The sequence below is a fragment of the Ctenocephalides felis genome, unplaced genomic scaffold, assembly GCF_003426905.1.
Source record: "Ctenocephalides felis isolate EL2017-DRISC unplaced genomic scaffold, ASM342690v1 CF-g0.4_SCAFFOLD_03411, whole genome shotgun sequence".
Lineage (NCBI taxonomy): Eukaryota > Metazoa > Arthropoda > Insecta > Siphonaptera > Pulicidae > Ctenocephalides > Ctenocephalides felis.
In genome coordinates this window covers 22,318-47,583 of record NW_020539565.1, presented here as the reverse complement: position 1 = coordinate 47,583, position 25,266 = coordinate 22,318, and the positions used below count along the sequence as shown (strand labels likewise).

Below are 25,266 nucleotides of genomic sequence, written 5' to 3'. Positions count from 1 at the left end.
TGTCATGTCAATGTAAGCAAAATCAATATATTGATTGTTTATAATGAATTTTTATATGAAAACTAAACTTTATAGTACGATTGCGTCAATATATGCGGCCGGTCAATATATCCGGTGTCATACTAAGCGATTTCAGTTATTATATATAATATATATATATATATATATATATATATATGCATGTATGTATGCTAATTTATATACATAAATTTATGTATTATATATAAATATTTCTATCAAATTACTATCACTACAATGCATCTGCAATTTTATTAATATATAGAATATAGTTCGAATTCTATATGAATTAATGTAAATAAGATATAAGTTATTAAGTTATTACAACATAATATTTTACAAACACAAAATTAGAGCATAGAAATGTCTATGCATTCATATTTGTATAACATTATGTATTTAATGACTTGATAAAACAAATATGTATAATTTTTTCCATTCAACTTGAAAATCATTGTTATGAATACACTGTTTTCAATTAGATTATCCTTCATATTAAAAAGCATAATTTTGAGAACACCTACTTGTACTCAAACAAAAACATGTTAAATAAAATTCAATATTTTTACCTTCATAATTTATAAACTAAAACATTTTCATCATATAGAGCATACCATTGGCAATATTTTGATAATATTCAATTACCAGTTAATTGCATTTACAATGATGGTATGCATTTAAAGATTATTATTGAAAAAATATAAAATATGTAGATCAAATATAATATACTTAAAATATTGACTATAATATCTAAACACATAAAACTTGATTAATAAACAAATCCGAATAACACTGCTGGCTAATAACAATATAATCTTATATTATTCACAGAATATACATTTTCTATTTTACAGCAAGTATGCTTTCATGTATTACATGTGAAAAATAAATTAAAGGAAGACAAATTATCTAAAAACAGTTTTTAAGTTGTGAAAGTAATACTGTATTTCTGCATTGTATAGTTATAGCTATTTTTTTTTAAATATAGTCTTAGTAGTAGAACAGCTAGCAGCATAATCAAATAATTTATATTAAATATATATATATATATATATATATATATATATGTATATATAATTTTATGATATGAGTGGAACAAATATTAAATGTTAAATATGAACAACACAACACTCAAATTTTTACACACTCTTTATTTAATAATTACAGACATGTCGAGACCCTGGTATGCCTCATCTTCAGTGTAATTTCAAGACAGTAAAAATTATATACTAATATATTATTTAATATTTTATTTAAATTATATTTTATTTTTGAAAAACAAAAAACATTATATAAATAACATTAATAATTTATAATTTTTGTTTGTTTATTAATTTCATTCATTTATCTAATTCTCTTCAATAAATTAATCTGTTTTCACATTTGTTAATTTTAGTATGCAATTGCGCACTCCTTTTGTTTACATTATAATAATATCTACCTTGTCCCTTAATCTTCTTCGACACTTAAGATTTGTTTTCAAATCTTTTTGTATATATTCACATGTTTAGTACTGTGTCAATCATAGTACGAGATAGTTGGTGTTTTTTGTTTTTCAAAAATTAAATATAATTTAAATATAATATTTAATAATGTATTAATAAATGGCATACCATGGTCTCGAAACGTGTAATTAATAAATAGGTAAATGTCTGTAATTATTAAGTGTGCAAAAATCTGAGTGTTGTGTTGCTCATATTTAACATTTAATGTCTAATTCTGCATTCAGATAAAATAAACCAAGTTTTTCAATATCACAGAATATAAAAAAGTGATATATGAAATAAGTTTTGCTATCATAACTTAAAACAGTATGAAGAAAAATGGTAAATACCCAAAATATTAAGCAACATGAAAAATAATGCTAAAGCAGGTTTACATACTTAAAAGAAAAAAATTATTTTATGCTGATATAAGAAACAACAGAATCAGGAAGATATATGTATCTTCTGCACCATAATGAAATAAATTAAAAAAATGTTTCATATACACTATGTTATTGTTATGAACACATTATTCAAAATACATGCAAAAACGATACATTTCAAAAGATATTGCTAGCTGCTGGACTAGTGATTCAGTTAGCAGCGCTTTCACTTTTAATTATTTCTGCGTCAACGCAATTAGACCAATATCTAACTAACGGATAGTTCCAATATTGCAATAGCTGCCTTTTTTGATAACTGATTCTATAGCAAACAGATTTATTTATAAAATATTAAGGCAAGAATAATTATTCTAAAGGCACTTTTTAAACAAAAACGGAGCTGGTTCGAAGCACCATAAATATAAAATATTTAACAAACAATTTTAAAATGCTTAAAATTGCGGCATTGCAATCTTTCAAACTTTTTAGAAGTTTTGGCACTTCTATATATATATATATATATATATATATATATATATATATATAAATGTATATATGTATATATTTGGCAGCTGACCTGCTAGTTCAAATAATATACAAACCTTGTAGAACATTATGAAATATTCACAATTACATTTAACACCAATCAGCCATATATGTGAAATCGCGGAATAACTTTTGTTCATCCTCTGTAAGAATTCTTGGTTCTTTAGGTGGTGTAAGTTGTGGTCTTTCTGATGTGAACTCTTCGTCAAAGTTACTTACATCTTCCAAAGAAGTCTTGAAATTATAATAAGATATTTAAAACAAATTACCAAAAATATACTGTAATGTGTAATACTCAGTTTTTTTCTTTAGATTTTATGCTATACTTACGATTGTAGGAATGAAGGGTGGCTTAACCTTTCTTAGTAATAAATCATCCCATACAATTAATCTGAAAAATGCTTGTTTTTTCACATCTTCAGCATCTCGTTCACTTGATCCTAATCTTCTTTCAGGATTCTTTCTCAACAGCTTTAAATTAGAAATTATCATGGTGAAACGGTGGTTGCCATAAATAATTTAGATTTTGAGAAATCCTCTTGTACATATATTTTTGTAAAGCTAAGTATTCAAACTACCAAAACCATACATAGACGATTAATAAGGATAAAAGCAGTAACATGTATAGCAATTTGTCGATAACTCAAATAAATTACTGAGACCAGTTCTGCTATAAGGATATTAAAAAAACGTGGCCATAGGGCCTTAATTAGAGTACCACTCACTGGAGTGATTTCTGCACATTTGTTTTAAAAATGATATATTAGCTTTATTTTATTATTGCTGTTTATAAAATCAATAAAAGAAAAATATTATAAACATATTTTACTTACTCTTCTCATTATTGCTATTGCTTCCAATGATAAAAATCTAGGATAGCGTACTTCATCATTAACTATAGAATCAAAAACTTCTTCTTCATCGTCTCCCGGGAAAGGTGACTGGTAAATCAATACACACATTAAATTTTCGAAAACAAACTGACCAAAATAAAATATAATTAGAATGCACCGGTTTTTCACTTACCTCTCCTACAAGCATTTCAAATATTAAAACTCCCAATCCCCACCAATCCACAGCTCTTGTATACGAAGTTTCAGTTAGAACTTCAGGGGCCAAAAATTCGGGCGTTCCACAAAAAGTTCCTGTTCTATCTCCGTGTCCCATTCCTTCCTTGCATAATCCAAAATCGGCAATTTTCACATAACCATCAGTGTCCAGAAGCAAATTATCTAGTTTCAAATCACGATAAACAATCCTATTTTCATGAAGGTACTGCAAACCTAAAACCACACAAGCTGCGTAAAAAACTGCACGAGGTTCCGAAAAGACGTCAGCATGGATGTGCATCATGAGATCGCCGCCTGCCGCGTATTCCATAACGAAACAGACATGAGCCTTGAAAAAAAATTATATATATGTATGAGTTCATAATTTACACTTAGAATCGAATAATTAAAATAAAATCCATTGAATAGATAAAAATATTGATTTGCTAACCTCCGTTTGAAAACAAGCAAAAAGATTAACCAAAAACGGATGTCTCATCGTATTGGCGACTTCGAATATTCTTTTTTCTGATAGCAGTGATTCAACTTCATCTCTTGCGATAATATCTCCCTTCTTTAAAGCCTTTATCGCAAAATATTCTCCAGTGTGACGATATTGTGACAATATAACTTTTCCAAAGTGCCCCCTTCCCAAAACACTCAGCAAACGGAATTGATCCATTGACATGCCTGCATATTGAGAATGTCTGCGCGATTCATAAGCGCTATCACGATATTCCAAAGGTCGTCCTGGTCTACGGCCAATTGCAGCTTGTTGATTTTCATATTGTTGAATTATCTAAAAAATAAAAATAATCATTCAGTCTCTCGTAAAAAATATACCATTCAACATCTATGTATTTAGTAAAAATTTACCTCTTCTTCTGGGAATTCGACCAAAGGTTGTGGCGACGGTGGTACTTCAACAATCGGAGAAGGTGGTACAGATCCTGGCTGCATTGGGAAACCAGAAACAACTAAAGGATGCGTTGAAATAACTGGTCTTAAAAGATCTGGTCTATATTCATTCAGATCATGAGGATGCGGAACGGCGGCGACAGCTTGAGGGATTTTATTTTCAATCGTCATTTTTCCAAACTGATGATTCATCGGATGAATTGGAGAAGTCGCCGTTGACTCCTGATTCAAAAAGTCGAACTCTCTGAGTGCTTTTTGCAACTATGAAAGCCCGAATACAACACACAGGAGGGAGGGACCACCAAAACCAACAAGGAAGAAACAAAAACAACACAAAAAGCTGTTAGTGATGAGCGTGATTAGGTAAACATTGTGTTCAGATAGTGTGCATGTTTATAATTTGTAAAATATTGTTAAATACAATAATTAATTAATTGAAAGGATAAAAACTGGCTATCTGAACGTGATTACAAAAACAAAGGCGTGTGCAAAAAGAATTCTTAAAAAAAAATAATATCAACATATTTAATTAGTCTTAATATATTAATCAAGCAGCATTTACTAAAGCGTTATATATTTGTAACACTGTGTTATACAAATTCTATCAGTAATAATTGAGAATTAGCATCATAATTGATCATTCATCTAAGAGTAACATCAAATTCAAACTGATAATATATGTATTTGCACCTAGCAAGACTTCTTGCATATTGCAATACGAACCGCACACCAGTTACTTGAGTATTTGAATAAAAGCATATAACATTAATAACTACTACCTCAGTGTCCATTCTCGGCGGCAATGCTGGCGGTAAAACTGCTGGTGGTTTTTTTGCACGGGGAGTAACTGGTAGTTGAGATTGATTTTGTTGGAGTAAATGCTGCGTAGGCGGAGTTTGATGCTGCTGGATTTGAGGCATAAATTGAGTTTCTGTTTGAGGTGTAGTGACACCTAATGGACGAGCACCAGATAAACCAGCAGCCTGAGAAACAAATCATTTATGGAAATATATAAAAATAAGATATAAAATTTAAAATCAGGGATAAGAATAAATTAAAACTCACTTGCATATCAGGAATTTCACCAGGTGTTTCAGCCTTATCTTCTGCAAGCGATGTATCGGCCAATGGTTGAACACCAGGAACAGCATCGTTTCTTGTGTTTTGAATGGACGGGGAAGATCTTTTCAGCAATCTACCCCATGTAGCTACATTGATGTTCATCTGGTTAGCTCGTGGAATATTTTTCACTTGTTGCTTGAATATTTTTCTCTGCCTTTGAAGTTTTGGTTTACGCGATATCATAGGATTCAAGAATTTTATCTGAAACAAATTAAAGGATTACGAAAAAGTTTAAAATTCATAATTTTAGTGATCAATATTTACCTCCGCAAAAAGCAGTCCCTGTGGCTCAAGTTGTAAAGCCATACCGTGACGAATATCATCAATAAACTCCTCTAGGCGCAAGAATTTAACTGCGCACAAAGAACGCCAATCACGCCAATAAATGCTAATTTCCAGTTCACGAGATTTATCCAGATCTATGGAAAATCTGTAAATTTGTAATTTTAATATAAATAAAAATACAACTTCGAACTACATTTACTATTTACTTACCTCTGATCCCATGCCTGCTGGGAGCACGGCTTCCAGCTGGTTTGCCCAACAGTCTGATTATCCAATTTTATAACGGCCATTATATCTTGACTTGTTTCATCTTTTACGGAATACGATTTGCTTGATCCTCTTCCTGTAACTCCTTTGACAAAAGATCGAAGATCACCGCCTCCGCCACCGCCTCCACTGCTACTGCTTGTTGGAGAAGAAACGGCATCTTTGTCACGCCGAGATCGACCAGGCACCTAGAAAAAGATGATTAAAAATTACAACTGAATATTTATAATTAAGTACATAAATAGTAATGAAACCATAATACTAACATCCTCTAGGAGATCCTGGCAACCCATTAAACGTACTTCTAATTTTCCAGTTACTGCAGCACATCTATTCATATTGGAAACACCTCCGTGAATGAAACTGCTTTGTATTCTATTCGTCGTGATACCACCTGTTTCATCAAAAATGTAAGTTATATATGAAGTATTTTTTTACTAAATATATTATTAAAAACCTGTAAGCGGTCTAAGTGGTGTATATGTGACAGGTCCTGGACTTGAAGCCTGCGCTTGCTGCAATTCATTTTTGAGTTGATTAGCAGCCGGTGAATCAGGTGGAAGTTCGGATCTCCGCAATTCGAGTGATTTTCTCAATAAATCTAACTTACGGCTAGATTCTTGGAGACTTTGTTGAGCCTAATAGAAAAATGAATTATAAATATTACCATGTAATTTTCTTTGAATGAAAAATTCACATTAAAACTGGAATATTATGTGTACCTACAAACAAGTTGTATTACTAATATAATGCATTAGAACAAGTATGTACTGTAAAATAAATCTATTGCACTCCACCGACTTATAATATTATAAATTATTAATTATTCATAACTGTATTTACAAAGATCTTGCTCAAAATTAGAAAAAAAATCTAACTAATATGAAGCCAGGCTGAGAAAGTTGTTCTGTCAAGACAACATGCCGCGCAGAATTAACTAAAAAAGCCGTTTAAAGCCTTATAATCCTTTCATAAAGCTATATAAAATATAAAAAAATCACAACTGTAAAAAAACATATCAATTCAAGGTGAATTGTCTCAGAAAAGAGATTGAATGTCAGAATCTAATCTAAATCTTTTAAGAGAAATAATATCAAATATAAAAATAAAGTAGTTTTATTACGTGTGATATTGTCTGGGATTTTATTTTAAATTCATTTAAATACGCATGTAATTTTTTAATTTTTGTTCGAATAGTAATCTGAACTACATCTCGAGCATTCTATTTATTATTGATTAAAAAGCAACCCAGTGATTGTCTTTTCTCTTTGTGATAATATTTTTATTGATATTTTTAATAGTTTAGTAAAACGTAATGTAGCAATGTACCGAAAAATATTTAAACTAGCTGTAAGTGGAATTCTGTCTTGAGGCAATTATGGCATCGTGCCTTAAGGCAAATTGCTGGAACTTCCCGCACCGTAACGAAATGTTCGAGGAATACTGAATGTTTTCAAATAGATTATTATAAATATTGTAACATTGTGTAATATTTATAAGAATTATATAAACCGAATTGCAGAGTTGAAATTATTTCTAAAGTATATTAGAACTATAGTCAGAATTAAAAATAAAATCTGAAATATTTTCGATATACAAAATACTAAAAAAAAAAAAAAAAAAAAAAAAAAAAAAAAAAAAAAAAAATTGAACAAAATTTTTTTTTTAAAAATCAATTATTTTGTTAAGACAAGCAGAAAGTTCTTTGAATCATTTAAATCGGACGCTTAGTTCTCTCAAAAACTGCCATTTTTTACATATTTAGCTCCGTATCTTCGAAATGGCTGGGCCTGCCTTTGCCAAAAACTAATAAACACTTCTCCCAATCATTACTAATTGAATGTTTTTTAGATCATTCAAATCGGATACTCCGTTCGCTCAAAAATTCGATTTCTATTTTCTGCATTCTTTGCTCCGTATCTCCGAAACGGCTGAACCTGCCTTTGCCAAAAACTAATCAGCTCTTTTCCCAATCAATAGGAATCGAATGTTTTTTGAACCATTCAAATCGGTTGATCCGTGCGCCCTAAAACGTGACTGGAAATTTGTATCCACACATACATACACACACACACACACACACACACACACACACACACACACACACACACACACACATCCATTTTTTCTGAGGTATGCCAAAACGTTCAGAAACCTTCAAAACGTCGAGAAATGTAAAAATTTTCAATTCCGATTTTCGGCCCATTACAATAACTTACCCTACGGGAAGTTAATAAAATGATTGAAATAGAAAAATTATTGTTTAAAAATATTCGTAGACAAAAATATTATATGCATAATACAACAGAGCATTGAATAAAACACGCAAATGACAAGAAATATACACCCAACAATAAGACAATTATTATATTGTTATTTTATGGGAAGAAAATAAAACAAGTGAGAACAATTGCTTTGCAGAAAACTGTTATATAACATCAATGTAGTTGCTCCAACAAGCTAGTTCCGTAATCCTCCGAGAAAACAACTTTTCCCTTATCAATTAATTGCAATGGCAATATTTTTATTCAAACTTAAACACGATTTACTATGTATAGTATTTACCATAGCGACATTAAAGTTATTTTGAAAATAGTCAACAAAATTGTTTGGCACTTGTTGCAGAACCAGTCGAGTTATTTTTAGTACAGATTAACAAACCCACAGTGAACGCTTCGATTGTGAACGTCTGTCGAAATGCACAAAATAATCATATATTATTCACTTTTTTATTTCTCATAATAAATACATTTAATAAACATTTTATCGATATGCGATACTATTTTTATCAAAAATCGTAATAAAACATTTAATAATCAATATACAAAATGATTTCTTTGATATAGTACATAATGTATAAGTTGAACCAGCCACCAGATACAGTTTATTAATAAAATATTGTCTAAATCAAAAATTAGAATTGATTCATTAATTGCGAAAGAATATAATTATTTGTATCAAAACGAATCTGATAATATTCAACTGAGTCTCATGTGTATTGTTATGAAATGATTAATTGAATAGTTACATGAAGATTCTTATGAATTCGATTACTATGTTTTATATTAAGATGATACAAAATATATTGATGAAATAATTATTACAAATGATATTATGAATATTGAAATACGAAACACGTTTATATGCGTTGAATTTTCTTCCCTTCAGTCGTGAATTATATTATCACAAATCAGTCCACCCTAAACTGACACTTTCTGGTTCTTCGCTCGTATTTCTTTTGCTGTCCCGACGAATGTATGGTCTATGAATTTGTACAGCACCAGCACTAAAAGCTCGCCCCCTGGTTGCACCCCCCATTGACATCCACCTCTTGCAATGCTCACAAGAGCAATTAGGATTTTTGGCAGGACCAACATGATGGCCAGGTTTTTTCAACGTCCCCATAACATTTCCGAAACGCCTTGCACGTTCGAGGTGGCCAGTGAAGTACCCTGGCAATGTATTAATAAATGGAGATGTTGAACGAGATGATTCCTTTTCAGGAATGCTATTTTCTGATTCTTCAACTTTGACAGCGCCAGTGTTACCGATAGTCAATCTATGAACAAAGCCCTTATTTACTGCAGGTTTAATAGTACTTTGTTGTGTATGTTGTAAATCATTATCTTTTTTCGGAATATACTTTCCTTGTTGAACTTGAGGAATATTTATGTTTGAGCTTGTTAAACCACATTCAATTTCAGGATTCTGAACTTTAGTTGCCACACCAGGACTTTGGAGCAGTTTGGATATAGTATCTGAACTGGGTCTCAAATTTGCATTGATTACATCAAATTTATCCTCGTGTATATTATAATAAGATATATGTTCTCCAGGAATGCAGTTTCTTTCATCGGCATCCATGGAAGATATCTGACTACTCATTTGTGTCAATGTCGGCCTATATAAATCAGTTTCTCTGCTTACAATACTACAAGGGCTGTCTTCATCTGTTTTAGAAAATATCCAGCTACTAGTTTCTTCGTCTTCTTCTTCATTACTCTCGTCACTATCTATATGTTGCAGTTTAGATCGTAATTTTCTCTCTACATCAGGCGACTTCCAAGTTTTACTCTGAATCCATAACAATCGGTCTAAAGCTTGAATACGTTCTTTATCTAGAGAGTCTTCGTAATCAAAGCTGTCAATACTTGGTGCCATACTTATCGGTCTGCTATTTGGTGCCGAATTCAATAAAGATTCCATATCCGACGTTGTTGTATCTTTCCAAGAAGTAGCATGACTAGAGAATCCCAGTCTGCTTCCAGAATTCATCAGAGAAGACATCGTTGAAGCGCTCAAACCTTTTGCTATAGTAGACGAAGAAGATGCCATTGAGGGATATCCAGATGAAGAACTCGGTTTAATACCTCCTTTGTGCATCATCCAAGCTCTTGGCAGTTCTTTTGGGTTTGATATCTTTGTATGACTAACACGTACCTTTTCTGATTCAAACACCGTTTGTGGGGTCGATGCTGAGTCGTCATTTTCACTATTAGAGCTTTTCTCACTATTTTCTTCTATATTTTCCTCATCGTCAATCTCGGAACCTGTGCAATAAACATCTATGTGCACTGTGCGCGGTTTTCGAGAATCTGAACTAGAGTTTCCTTCGGAAGTTTTAGAAATTTGCGATTCTGTTTGAGGTAAATTGGTTGATTTTCCGTTTAATTTGATCGGAGTTTGTACAGTCAAATTTGATATTTCGGGAGATGATAATAATTTCGATGCAGGAGAACGGCATAATCGTCGAGGGGTCTGAAAAAATGCAAAACATAAATAAAATATAAATAAAAAAAACAGAATAATTCTTGATTTCTATGTAGACTAACCGATCGAGAATTCCTCGACCCTAGTATGACGGAATCTGTTTCGTGCCTTCTCCTAGCATAAACCCTATTCTTCCTTCTAACGCTTTCAGCCCTATCCCTTTCATCTTCAGTATCCGCTTCCGTTGGAATAGGGGTTGTTTGGGATGCAGCGTCTCTTATTTCGACCCTTCTCTCCGGTAACTCTGTGCAAAAATGCGTGGTGAAAGTATTCGCTCTCTTAGGAATGGTGTCTGCAGTTACATTTTCAGAAATTGTACTTGATGGGCATCTCAGACTAAAGGCTCTCCTATTAGGTATAGATGGCACCATCTGCATAGCATGAGGCGTTGTCAGTGTTATATTACAAGTGCTCCTGCATTTCTTTTCTTGCGAATGTAAAGAAGCAGGCTTTTCACTTGTATAACCAGAATCGGACATTTGATTACTTTTGCAAGGAGGAACAACAGAAAACGTCATACCACCACGATTGAAACCGTACCTATCAGTAGTAGGATTCAATACTGTGGCAGCTGCACCACCTGAGTCATCTCCACTGTGCCCATGCCAAGAATAAACTACCCGGACATTTCCATCTTCTGATGGATTTTCGCTTCCTGTTCTTGTTTCCTGTCCAGGATGAGATATAGTGACTTGCGCGTGCACCGTCCATTCCGCTGTTATTTCTGGTCTGTTGAACATATTTCACGTATTGCACACCTGCATAGATTTTTTTCTTTACGAGTTCTTTTGGAAGTGATTTAAATTTTGTCATAATTGTATGCGAGATATCATTATCCTCAGCGTTCGTTCGATGTGATTCGACTTTCTTCAAAAACTTTGTTTCAGTATTCAAAACAACTTGATGTAAAAATAACTTAAACAACAGTCCTCACCCTTGCACTAAATAACACTATATTGTTTGTTTGAAATATAGTTATTTAGAAACGTTTTAATTAAAAAAAACGTGCAAACACAACCAGTTACCAATGTGGTTAGCTGTAAATTTTAATACAATTAAATCAAATTTTCATCTTCTCAATTAGTTTCTAGAACTATTTATCTTAGAACTTATGAACTAATTTTTTTATAAAAAAAAATGTTGACCAAGTGACAACATATGACCCAGTAGGGCAACAAACCGCGATAAATGCAGGATGATAGGATTCTAAATATATGCGAAATATAAATTTAGAACGCGGAACGCACTAGTTACACATTCAGAAATGGCTTCTAAGACAAACCTTCGAGTTAGCACAATTTCCTAACGATTTATATCGAAACTAGATTGGAATGTTTATTCAACAATTTAGAGATGTAAGCCAGATGCTGTAGAATATTAGAGTTTCTCCATTTGGGACTCTGGAATTCTCCATGAAAATATTTCTTTCAAAAATCTACTATAAAATAGCATGTGTGTTTGCTTTTTTCAAAAATATGAAACGAAATGATTTACAAAACAGTGGAAAAAAAATCACAATAAATAAATTGACGTAAATTGCTAAAAAAGTCGTACAATTTAAGTAAAAGCTATAGCTGTCATATAGATAAATTATATTCATTGCAATAACTAACTAATGACATATCTTATTTGTATAATAAATGGTCATTTCTATAATAAAATAAGTTTGAGGAAAGCAAACCGAGTTTGATAAGATTTTTTTTAAATCTACACACTTGAAAGTACATTTTGATGTGAGATATAAACATGAATAAAACTATAAGGAAAATTCAATAATTTGATGTTGACTGTTCTATAAATAAGCAAATTTACGTTCCTACAGTATCATCTTCGAATAATGGTGGGATTTTCTACGACGTTTCTCAATATTAAAACTAAGATATACATATGAAGAAACTGAGCCATTGCCCACTGACTAGCCAAAATTAAACCACAACTATACACGTGCAATAATGCAGGTGTGTGACCACTGTAAAAATACCACAAAATTCTTTAAATGATTTGTAGATTTCAGGTCCTGATTTTAATATTAATAAACATTTAAATAATATCTTTGTTTTTTTAAAGCGTGTAATCATTGTATGTGCATTACGCAATCATTTAGAAAGCTTTGAAAATTAAAATCAATCAAATGGGTTTAATTATTATATCACTGAAATATCATAAAAACGATAGAATAAATTCGTTTCCGCTTTTGATAAATGTAAATGTAAAAAGAAGAAACTGATAAAAAATTCAAACGGACAACTATCGGCAATAATTTTTAACTGGTCTAAATCATATAAAATTTATTTTTGGTCATATTGCAAATGTAGTAAATGTACGATAAATATCAACAGACGTTGCAGACTAATATAAAATGAGAAGATGAAAATTAATTTCCACACATACTATTAAATTTAAAACACTCGAACAAAACAGAAACAAACACTTAAATTTCACTGATTGCTCTCATTACTAATAACACACTATCAGTGCCAGAACACTTTTATGCACTTGAGAATAACTCCTCGGTGGAAAAATGTTTAAAATATCTACCGAGTGAATAAAGATGTAAATTTTTTTTTTTATTTTATTGAGAAGAAAGGTATCACAGTATTTCGTTTAATAGGAGCGGTCGGCGCACGACTAATGTGATTTTGTTTCAAAAGCGTCCGGTAATCATAGCATAGGCGTTCTCGGACTTATTTTAATCCAAACTTAACGCATACGACTAGAACTTATAGAAAGAGCGCCAGTGAGAATTCTAAAGATATAATTAGTAAACATAAAACTTAAAATAATTTTTTACTAATTTTATATAAAAATAAAAATATTGGCGTAATATTTGGTTAACGAAAAAATGTGAAAATACTCACATGTCAGTGGTATCTTAATTGCATGCATGTTTTCGGTCTTGGACAGAAAGGAGCTTTGTTACAGGAGTTCTACAAGTTATGCTAACAGTTATAATTATTATAACAAAAAAAATTAATTGATTTAGATATAATAAACTAACACCAGATGAAAAATTGGTGTTAAAAATAGTTTGTGTTAAATCGGTCATCATAGAATATGCTTGATTTTTTTTCATAAGTATATATTCCTGAATTATGTTTTATTAATTTCCCATAGGGTTAATTATAGTAATAAGCCCAAAATCTAAAATGAAAATTTTTGCGTATCTTCACGTTTTGGAGGTGTCAGCGCATTTTCGCATACCTCAAAAAAAAAAAATGGATCTGTGTATGTATGGATACAATTTTTCGTCAACGTTTTCGGGCGCATGGATCAACAGATCATTTATAATTTTTAATAAATCTTCAAACATAATATTTTGTATAATTACTTGTATTTAAAATAATCCTCCGGCTATAAATTATTTTTTGATAAACCTACCAGCCCCATGTCCACTTCATAATGTGTATACTCCGAACATCAGGCATACAGCCAAAGATTGCAATTTGAAATTTGAAGAGAAAAGTATCATAAAACATCTGTTTAAGATGTCAAAAAAATAGTTAATGGTTTTAAAAAAAAACTAGTGATGTCACACTTTGTAAAAATTATGATTCATAAATTTATTAATTTAGAATTTAAATATTCTAGACTGAATAGATTATATTATATTATAATGAACGCAATATTAATTAACCTAGTATATTATGTACTATATGAGTAAGTTTGTCTACAATTGATCTTAGTATATCTGAATTTTAAGTGATGAACCTCCTTTTCATTCGAAGTTCATTTTGATAAATATATGACCGTTAAAACATCATATTCAGAATATTAATAAAAACGAAAGCAAAACTTATATATATATATATAATAATATCGCATGTATAATAACTCAAGCACGAACATTCAAAAATACCAAAAAAGCTTTTAGCCGGCAAAAAAATAAGTTGATCAAAGTATAAAAATGAAAATCGTATCTCAACGCGAATATTTTTAACACAAAGAAACTATAAAAATGGGTGACGCACAATTTTGTTATACATTCGAATATTTTCGAACATATTTTAGAACAATGTCACAATCAAAAGCTAGGACTCGAGAAGTGTGTGTTTATATTAGAATCGGACGAAAATAATTCAACCACTGTGTTCTCGATCTAGATAGGATAACAGAAATAATTAAGAACGACCATAACTTATCCAACTTCGTTATTTTTCGTAATAGGGCTATGATATTATTAGTAAGAAATCATTTATACATTATATAAGGCATTTTTATAAGTCGACTAACCTCTTGTAAAGCCTTCTTGTCGGCCACCTTGGACCCGCTTTGTAGTAACCTAATAACATTTTTAGCGCCTTCCACGACAGCAGCTTCAATTCTTAAACGATGCCTTAATTCTTCGACACGTTCTTCAACTGGAGGCTCCAACTGTTGTTGTGGATTTCCAGGACCTCCAGAACTAGGATCCCGATATTGATTTCCATTACTATTATCTTGTCCGTCGAAACCACCAGGAGAATTTGTGTGATAATCGTGATGTTGGCGTGATTGACGAAACTGCGAAAAATGTAAATATTAAGCACAATGTAACATTTTTTAATTAACAAATTAGTTAAATTATTAAGCACTTACTCTAAGTATGCGCATCTTAAGAAAATCTATTTTAGCTTTGCTGTCAGCCAGCATTTGCAAGGCTTCTTGCAATAATTTCTTATCCCTCGAATGATGTCCGCCAGTAATGCTCTGAATCATATTTTCAGCTCCTTGTTTGACTTTTAATTCGATATTCAGCTGTTTTTCTAAGGAGAGCAGCCTAGCTGCCGTTGGATCATGAGGAGATGAAGATGGCTGCTGGCCAACTCCTGGAGACATTGGAGAATCTGAAAATAATTAAAAAATAAATGAATTTAACGATAATTGTATACATTTTTATCTTTATTATCTTTGAGCATTTAACTCGACAACAAAAAACTTATACAATAACATTTTCTTACTACAAATTACTAAATTACTTCGTCTTAATAAGACAACAATTAAGGTAATCCATCAGTCATAACTCAGTAATTAGGTGAAATTTCAAATACGGTTTTATTTCAATCTTTTCATCTGTCTTTGTTGAGAGCGACATCGGCTTTGAAATGATAGAAAACACGGAATATTAAATAGATATCTTGAGGAAAATTACAAATTGCATTTCAAAAGCAAGATATATTTTTATAAAGAAAAAAGAAATTGCTTTTGTACACTATGTTTCAATAAATAAATAAATATAACAGTTAAATAAATAAATTATTATGGATATTATATATGGATTAATTTTTGGTCTTCATAGTTTCTCATTTAGTGTCAGAATGCAACTTTCGCACCGACTCTTCGTTTATAGATGAAATCCGCTTCTCTAGAATGCATTCGACGGTAATAGTAGAAGTAACTGAATATATATTATTAGAGTAATGATAGTAATCATTTAGTCTTTGCTTTCTATAAAATGGTACTAAATCTCCTCCGCGAAACCAAATGCAATGTCACAAGGTTTCAAAGTTAATATCTTGAAAGTATGAGTATGACAGTGGTAGGACTTTAACATTACTCAGATAAAATAAAAAGCATCTCCTTTGTTTTATTTTTGAAATTTGCTTCATTATATTTTATTTGGAACTTTTCTCGTTATGTTATTTAAAACACTTAAATACGTATTTAATAATAGTTTTGACTGGCGCAAGGTACTCTATAAGTAATTACTGAGAAATCTCTACGGTTTGCCTTCCATTTTATTACGCTGATTTTCAATGTTCTACAAATCATCAATGAATTAATTTGTGTAACAATAAATCTAACAAAATGCCATAAGTAAACCATATGCGCTTTCGTCAAACAAGCCGCTACTTTCTAAATAACAACAAAGAATAAACGAATTAATCTCAATAAAAAGGAGGTTAATAAGCTTATTTGCGGCGAGCGTTATGTTCAGAGCATGCGATTCAGATGCAAATAACTGGAAAATTAATGAATGATAAAGTAAGATACCTTGCACACTTTAGTGCACGATAAAAATATATTCACGTTTATAAATATTACATTTATTTATTTACCTTGGCCATTGCAATAATCTTCTGGAGCACCGGTCGCCGTCGTTCCGCCTCTCGTTAAAATAATTTGGGATTCTAATTCTAGTAATTCGGATTTTAATTCGGCCAGACGTGCGTTGCTTTTTTTAACAATTCCGGCCACATCGGAAAGGGATCTGAAAAAAAAAACAATAATAAAAATATCGTTTTTTGAGTATATTATAAGGTAAATAATTAAAATAATGCAGTAATTTAAAAACTATCATTCGTTTTTAAGAACTCATGACCAATAGAAACTTTAATAATAATTGTACAAATTCCTTCAATAAAATAAATAATAACTTCTCATACTGTACCTTCTATTTTTCTATAATTACCTTCTATCTGTGGCAACCTCCCGTAGTTTTTCGGCGCCTTCCTTAATTTTCAATTCTTTTCGAATTTCGCGCCTAACACGCTCTTTTAATTCTTCTAATTTGCAAGGCAGAGCCGATTCGGGCACGTGGTCTGTTTGAAGTCCATACTTGTGACTTAATTCGTACAGGACCGGATGGCGGATGTATTCGCCCTGGAAAAGAAAATAACAAATATATACATTTATCAGATTATTTTTTATTATTTACATTTCATCAGATATGAGTTATACAGGCATAGAAAAAGAATCATAGGGACAGGCTGTCTGAACATACTATTAGGATATTAGTACGAAAGTTGTTCGAACAAAATCATAACAGAAGAATTAAATAAAAATACTAATGATAAATGTATTTTTTTTCATTTTTGCCTTTTTGTACTATTATCAAAGCGTTTATAATTGCACCAAAAAGTTTATAATTTTAATTTTAATGAAATTCAGATGGTGGAAACTATATAATTAAACATAATAAAAAATATAGAATTCTTGTATTTTATTTGCCATGTGTTTTGCTTTCTAATTAATTATTACATCCATTTACCTGTATCTTATCCAAATTAATTATTGCCTGTTATCCGCTTCAGACAAATTTCGAAATTTAATAATTAAAAATCTGATTTTTCAAAATGATAGAAATTTATTTCATGTATAAAAAGGAACAAGGTTGATGGTGCAATAGTTATTCATCAACATCCGTTTATAAATAAAAAAAATCTGATCATACAATAAATTTCCGTTGGCCTATACAATGAAACCGTTACAAATGGCCGGGTTATTAAATTATTTGCATTAAATAAAAATAACCATGGATACAAAAATATGTATATATAAAATTACAAATTCAATTATTTTCGAATAAATAATATATTCGCAAAGCTATCAGTAAGTAATCAAAACATTCACAAACATTTTCTAATAGGATAAATATCGAAAGCACCAATAAATATGACCAGAAATTATTTGATATTAAATTTAGTTAATTTCGCCCATAAAATTTCAAAAATATTAAATACAAATAAAAATTCAACACGATACAATATTGTTAATCATCATATATAAATATTACTAAAAAAAATTTGAATAACAAAATATCTAATTAACAAATCACCAGCAATTCAATATATTAAAACAAATATCAAAGAAATTCATTATTTTTTCGAATATTTAAAACAATACGAAATGCCTAAATGAAATTTGCCTAATTAATCAGTCATTAACCTACATTCTGAATTATTTATTTGGAATGTTCAAATTCTGATTCAGAACTCGTTTCAATGCAAAAAATTTATGGTAGGCGGACGCCTTGTTTGGATAATTACCGATTTACAGTTTTTATTGTTAAAAATGGCTAGAAATCTAATATATGCATATATATATGTATGTATAAATATATTTATCATGAAATTCAATAATAAATGGATTTTTTTTCATATTTTATACATTTTGACACCAATCCAAAAATTTCGTTTTTTACTTTGCTATGCAACTGCAAAATAATCCACCCTTCGACAAACGTTTCAAATAAATTCTCATCCAAATGTAAGATTTTTGGGTTAAAAAAGTCCTTGCTGCGGTTTTAATAAATTACTTATTTTCGAATTATTATTATTTATATGCTTTGTTATAATTGTTTTAAATTGTTTCCTATTTTTGAATTTAATTTTGTGTTGATAAAGACGCTTATTGCTAAGATTTTGGCTTTGTTTCACCTATGTAAGTGAGTTCTATCAATCTAAGCATTTTATCTACAAAATTGAATAAATGTCTATCAATATTTAAAATTTTAATTTAGACATTTTTGAAATTGTTAAATTAATTCAATATTTTAATATAATTCCTCTATCCATAAATGAATAATTTTATTCATTTGCGGCCAAATTTGAACTCATTAGATTTATAGTCTAACGACTTATTTTCCATGATAAATGTGTATTTATTCTTGTCATTGTCAAATATAAAATACAAAATGCTTACCGAGTACGAACGATCAAGCAGAGATTTTTTCATGAATAAATTTTCTGCGAGCGCGAATACAAAACCGAACGGGCCGTGAAAATAAATGAAGCGTTTTCATTGCGTACACAAACGATTGAACAATTACATAAAACAATGATAAAGGAATAGTAATGATATGGAATAGATCAGTATAAAACCCACTCAAACAGAATAAAACCCATTAACATGACGAATAGAACCAAGTCTAAAATCTAGGCTCATATGATGAGGAAAAACTAATCAATTTTCACAGCTGCGGTAATAATTTTAAAACCGCATAATCTGATTAACGAGCATGAAAAAGGTTTTGTTGATAATTATAATGAAAAAATAATATGGAGCATTTATAGCATTAATAATTAATGTATAGTATATTTATCTGCTAATTATAAAGATCTAAACGACTTACTCAAGTCATCATTTCCTAAAACTAATATACACAAGTATTTATCTAGTAATCATATAGCTTTTAAATTATTAAATTCGGTTCGCCTTTTTTGAGGGAAAAAAATTAAGGAAAATTTACTGCAAGTGATCCTGAGAGACTACAAGAAAATTACTACTTAAATACTTCATTTCTGACTATAGTCTGAAGTATACTTCAGTAATTAATTATTATAATATAACTCTATATATAAACACAAATGTATCAATAAAAAAAACAAATGAAACTAGCTGTAAGTGGAATTCTGTCTTAAGGCAATTAAGGCATCGTGCCTTAAGGCAAATTGCTGGAACTTCCCGTACCAAAAATTATTATTTTTTTAAAAACGATTGACATTTTAAAAAAAAATTTACTTCGAAAAAATACGATTTTTAAGAAACTATAAATTGGACAAAAATTACTTTTTTTTGAAAAAAAATTTTTTTAAAAAAAAATTTTTTTTTAACTTTTTTTGTTTTTTTTTTGAAAAATTTTTTTTTTTATTTTGACATATTGTGGAAGATCTGAACTTTCTTTTCAAAGCAATCGTACTGCTTTAACTGCATAGGGGCAAAATATAAAGCGCGTAAGCGCCGCGTCGCTGTCTAACGCATAAGCATTGGTACGGAACCCATAGGAATGTTAACAAAATGTATACTTATTGTTAAAATCTCTATAAAATATCTGATAATTTGATGAGCATATGTCTAATGATCATTTTTGACCGCCAAATGGCTTATTTTTTTACTTTTTCCTCCATATCTCCGAAACCGCTAGAGCTACCTTCATGAAAATTTTATCGATTCTTAACCTTGTCAATACAAGTGAAATGTTTTTTGAATTATTCAAATCGGACGCTCCGTTCTCTCAAAAACTGAGTTACCGTTTTCGGCACTTTTTGCCCCGTATCTTCGGAACGGCTAGACCTGCCTTCGCCAAAAACTAATCAGCACGTCTCCTTATCAATACGAATCGAATGTTTTTTGAATTATTCAAATCGGTTGACCCGTGTTCCCGAAATCGTCGACGAAAATTTGTATCCGCACATACATACACACACATACATACATACATACACACACACACACACACATACACACACACACACACACATACATCCATTTTTTCTAAGGTATGCCAAAATGTTCAGAAACCTCTGAAACGTAAAGATATATAAAAATTTTCATTTTCGATTTTTTTGCGATTACTATAACTTACCCTACGGGAAGTTAATAAAAATGTAAAACTATTACATCAATTGCTAAAATATAAACAACATTGTGAATGTTGAAAATAGAAAAAAAATATATATGACCTCTATGTGCTTTTACATTTTGGTTTTTGAACAAAATTTAATTAAATTTTAAAAATTGTTAAATACTTTATTAACATTTTTTATAGGACAATCGAGGAACCCCATCACACTACATTAGCAATAAATAAAATTGGCTTTTCTCAAATGTAGTGAGCGATATCATATCAAATATTGCTAAAAAAAATATACTAATTGTTTGATTAATTTGAATCCAATTGGATTTGATTATTAGATCAATATAAATGATTGTTTCTAAAGCAATAAGTACCATTTTAAATAAAGAGATGAAAAATTCAGATATATCAATGATTGTATATAAACCTATATAACATACAATTTAAGAAAAATATGTTATTGGACCCCGGATTACATTATACATTATATACATTATATAAAACTTTTGAGCTTTTGGTGATAAGTTTTACCAAGAATTTAAGTTTATATAAACGTTAAGTCTTTAGTAATTACGAATTTAATATATGTTTATTTATATATATATACAAGTTTTTATGATTAAACAGAATTCATGTAAAAATTAATTATGAATAAATCTTTGAAAATCAAATTAAAATTTTCTATAAGCACAAATCCTTGGTGAACTTTGGAAGTCTACGTAAAATTTACTTAATCCAGGAGCTCAGGAATTGGCCAAGAGTAACTAAACTAGAAAAATGAATTAATTTTTTATCTAGAAAAGTTTTAATTTTATTAAAATGATTTTATGAATTGCTGTTTGGAAAAACATCAAGACGAGGCCAACAAAATCATGAAAAATATAACTGAAAATAAACCAGGAAGGGTAAATTTATTAAAAAAAAACACTTGTAACCAAACAATAACTATTAAACTTGTAAATTAAAAAAATGAAAATGTAGAAAAACATTCATTGAGCAATTAGAGTTTAATTTCAATACTGAGAATATTGCTAAAATTAAAATGGTACATTGTTCCCCAACTATACGAAAGATGCATACAATTCAATACAACCTACATAATTTTCAGATTCATCAAAAGAATTAAAAGCTATCTATAATTCGTGGATTTGTACATTATTAGTGATAGATCTTCAATATGAATATCATTTTATTAATTCTGTGCATGATTTTGTTTTGATTCTGATAAAAAAGTTTTAGTTTAGGCTAAGGAGAATTTGATCAACTTTGTTAACCCTGTGTGAGATACCTTCACCTTGTGTTATCAACTATTGGCATGACTAAATCTTCATTTTGTACTATATATTCTTTTTATTAACCATTTTTTAGTATTTTTCAAAATCATATCATATATGTAAATAAATCTTCATTTCATTTAATAATTAAATTAAAATGAAGTCAATAATGTAATTTTTTTTACCATTGCACTCACATCTAATGCTTTAAAGCACGTCAGCATGTTATTGTATCCGTATCACTCAAAACATATATGAATGCATAATACTTGAAGATAACGACCACAATTCATTAGTGTAATTAACCATAATTATCAGTTCCGATGGACAAACCAAGTAGAACAAACTGAATATGTTCAATAATCACACAACCATTGCACAAACTAGTGAAAGTAACAAATTGTTTTAATCGATTTATAAATTAACATTTAGAGAAAAGTAAGAATTTAATTTCAAACACAAGATACACGATTTATTATGATAAACATACAGGGTGTCTCAGAACTCAACGATGATACTATTGATCGTATCTTGCCTGAACAATTAACAAAAAGTACCTCACGTTGGAGCTTTTAAGTACAATTTTGGGAGCTTTGGTAAAATTGTAAAAATGCACTAGCAAAAATCATGTCATTTTTAGGATCACCCTGTATATTATAATGCGGGATCACTTGATGTGACAAAATAATTTGTCTATTAATTGTTAATAAAGTACTCCCATATGTATAAATTACTAAACTAAACAGCATTTTCACAAACAAAATTAAATCCAAATTATTAATGAATTAATCAATTATCCAAAAATAATAAGTTGTTTTTTAACTATGGTATTACAAATAATAATATTACTTGAGAACTTAATTTATATAAATGTAAACAATTTGTTTGTTTAATAATTGAGATGGTCAACATATGAAGAGTATTATGTATAAATTGTGTATGAAAAAGTAGAGTCAATTATGTATAAATTTTATGTATTTTTTGGTTAAATACCATTGCGCAACATATTATTCAAAAATGACTTCTGTATTATTTTTAATATTTAACCACGGCATCACTTGCACTATTTAAACCGATGAAAACAAGTTTCAAGAACTCAATATTTTCAGAGAACTAACTATCACAAATGAAAACGTGTATCAATTTTTTTTATAAACGATCATTTTTATAGAGAGAAAAAAAAAGAATTATTTAAGTTGATCTCAATGTTAACCGTCTAAAATCACTTTTATTACTGCATATATGTATTTTGTATAATGTTTCCGAGCATGACACGACCAACATGTTATATGCTGACATAGTCTATTAAGGCGTCCAGTTTGTCATTCATGGAAGTAAATTTAGTAGTAGTGAGAGAGCTAGACGACCACTTTTTTAAATTATGATTGTTTATTTGGGCTAACTCGTGGGTAAAAGTGGCTAGAGCGTCGGAACCTGAATCTGAGGCCCCGGGTTCGAAGAGCCTGGTGTCAAGCAGTAGTGACATGGATTTTCGTTTGGATAAATAGATAGCAATATATTTCAAGTAAAAATGGCCCTCATCCGTAATTGCTGCATCAATAAAATATTCGCCATATTACAGAAATTGTAATATTAAAATTCATCACACAGAGATTTGTTATGCACAATTGTTTGGGTTGCCATCCAAAAATTGATGTAATATATTAAGTTAAGTTAGCCCTACAGCTTATGGAACTATTATTAAGTTCCGATTGCTGTTGAAAAAAAATAAAAATTAATTTTTTATTCACGCAAAATTTACTCAGACTTTAAATAAATCCCAACACAATCCAAACTTTACATGCCGACTATATAATATAATTTTGGACTATAAAAAATAATATTATAATTTTATATTATTTTGACTAATTCAGCCTAAAATAGTATTCCTATTGAAAACTATATATTCTTACAATATTTATCCATTAGAAATACAAAAAGTAGCTTTACTTAAAATTATTAACAATTAATTATTCATTATTATCATATGATAATCATTTTAAAATTTCAACCGAATTATTTTTATGAGCTATTTGTTCTTTAACAAATAAAATTTTACCCAGAATTAAATGAATTATCACCATTCTGATCAGGATTATGGGATAATTTAAAAAAAATCAAAAATTGTAAGTAATCTCTTAGCAAGTTGTAAATTTTTATACACAAAAATAGAAATAGACAAAAATTATATTTAGATCTGCATGTTTAGAAAGAGTCAGTTTGGCATTATTCTAAGAATACTTTTCTTTAATTGTAAATTACCAGAAAATGCAAACGGTTTTCAAAACCCTTTTGTAAAATGAATTTTTTAAATTGAACAATACGAGTATGAATAAATTATTTACACGAACATATCGACAATTTCCTATTGTATTTATTTCAATTTTCATATATAAATTTAAAAACAATCTTATTAAATTCCGATTCTTTAATCTATATCAATTCTAGAAATGATTTTGAAAGAATTAACTGCATATTGAAGAACTATTCAATTCAGTGGTTTCCAACCTTTTATGTACCGCGCCCCCTGCTCTAATAAAAAAATTGTTGCGCCCCCCTTAATTTTTGCAACAATTCAAGTTCATAAATTGCTAAACTGATATTATCAGACTGCATATAAATATGCAATATTATGTGAAAATATGCATAAAAACCAATTACTTTTTATTTACTTTTTAATAAAGTTTTGGGTTATTTTCAGAAATAATTTATTCTCGAACAGGATACGTACTCCCCATAGAACGGGCTGTCTCCTCTGAGGGGGGACGCTCAGGAGGTTGGAAACCGTTGACTTAATAAATAACACAAAGTGCTATTTGTAAATATGAGTTTGCAACATTTTCACGAGTTAAATTAAAGCCTTAGGAAAATTTCAAAATTGTATTGAAACATATATACAATGTTAAAAAATCTTTTTATCAATGGCCATTTAAAGGACATGTACAACATATCATAAATTGAGCAAGCTACCACGAGCTCGCCGTCTAGATTTTACATATCAGATATTTATATAGTATGAAAAGTCACCTGAGAAGTCCGTGTGATTAACGCGACACCATAAATTTGATATAAACTGATAAGAAACGTCGACGTGAG

At 29.8% G+C, this 25,266-nt stretch overlaps 2 protein-coding genes across 2 annotated transcripts; both read right to left on the bottom strand.

Moving 5' to 3' along the window:
* Window positions 1-2,470: 2,470 nt before the first annotated feature.
* On the bottom strand, window positions 2,471-17,008 carry LOC113382255 (serine/threonine-protein kinase N-like). Its single transcript, XM_026620760.1, has 15 exons — window positions 16,878-17,008; window positions 15,418-15,665; window positions 15,073-15,342; window positions 6,530-6,710; window positions 6,339-6,466; window positions 6,016-6,260; window positions 5,785-5,950; window positions 5,464-5,721; window positions 5,178-5,381; window positions 4,357-4,620; window positions 3,932-4,279; window positions 3,458-3,829; window positions 3,265-3,372; window positions 2,762-2,902; window positions 2,471-2,665 (listed from the first exon to the last, which is right to left on the bottom strand). The coding sequence occupies exons 2-15, from the start codon at window positions 15,655-15,657 to the stop codon at window positions 2,522-2,524; spliced, it is 3,069 nt and encodes a 1,022-aa protein (XP_026476545.1). The 5' UTR covers window positions 15,658-15,665; window positions 16,878-17,008; the 3' UTR covers window positions 2,471-2,521.
* On the bottom strand, window positions 9,070-11,871 carry LOC113382256. Its single transcript, XM_026620761.1, has 2 exons — window positions 10,905-11,871; window positions 9,070-10,830 (listed from the first exon to the last, which is right to left on the bottom strand). The coding sequence occupies exons 1-2, from the start codon at window positions 11,580-11,582 to the stop codon at window positions 9,256-9,258; spliced, it is 2,253 nt and encodes a 750-aa protein (XP_026476546.1). The 5' UTR covers window positions 11,583-11,871; the 3' UTR covers window positions 9,070-9,255.
* Window positions 17,009-25,266: the final 8,258 nt, after the last annotated feature.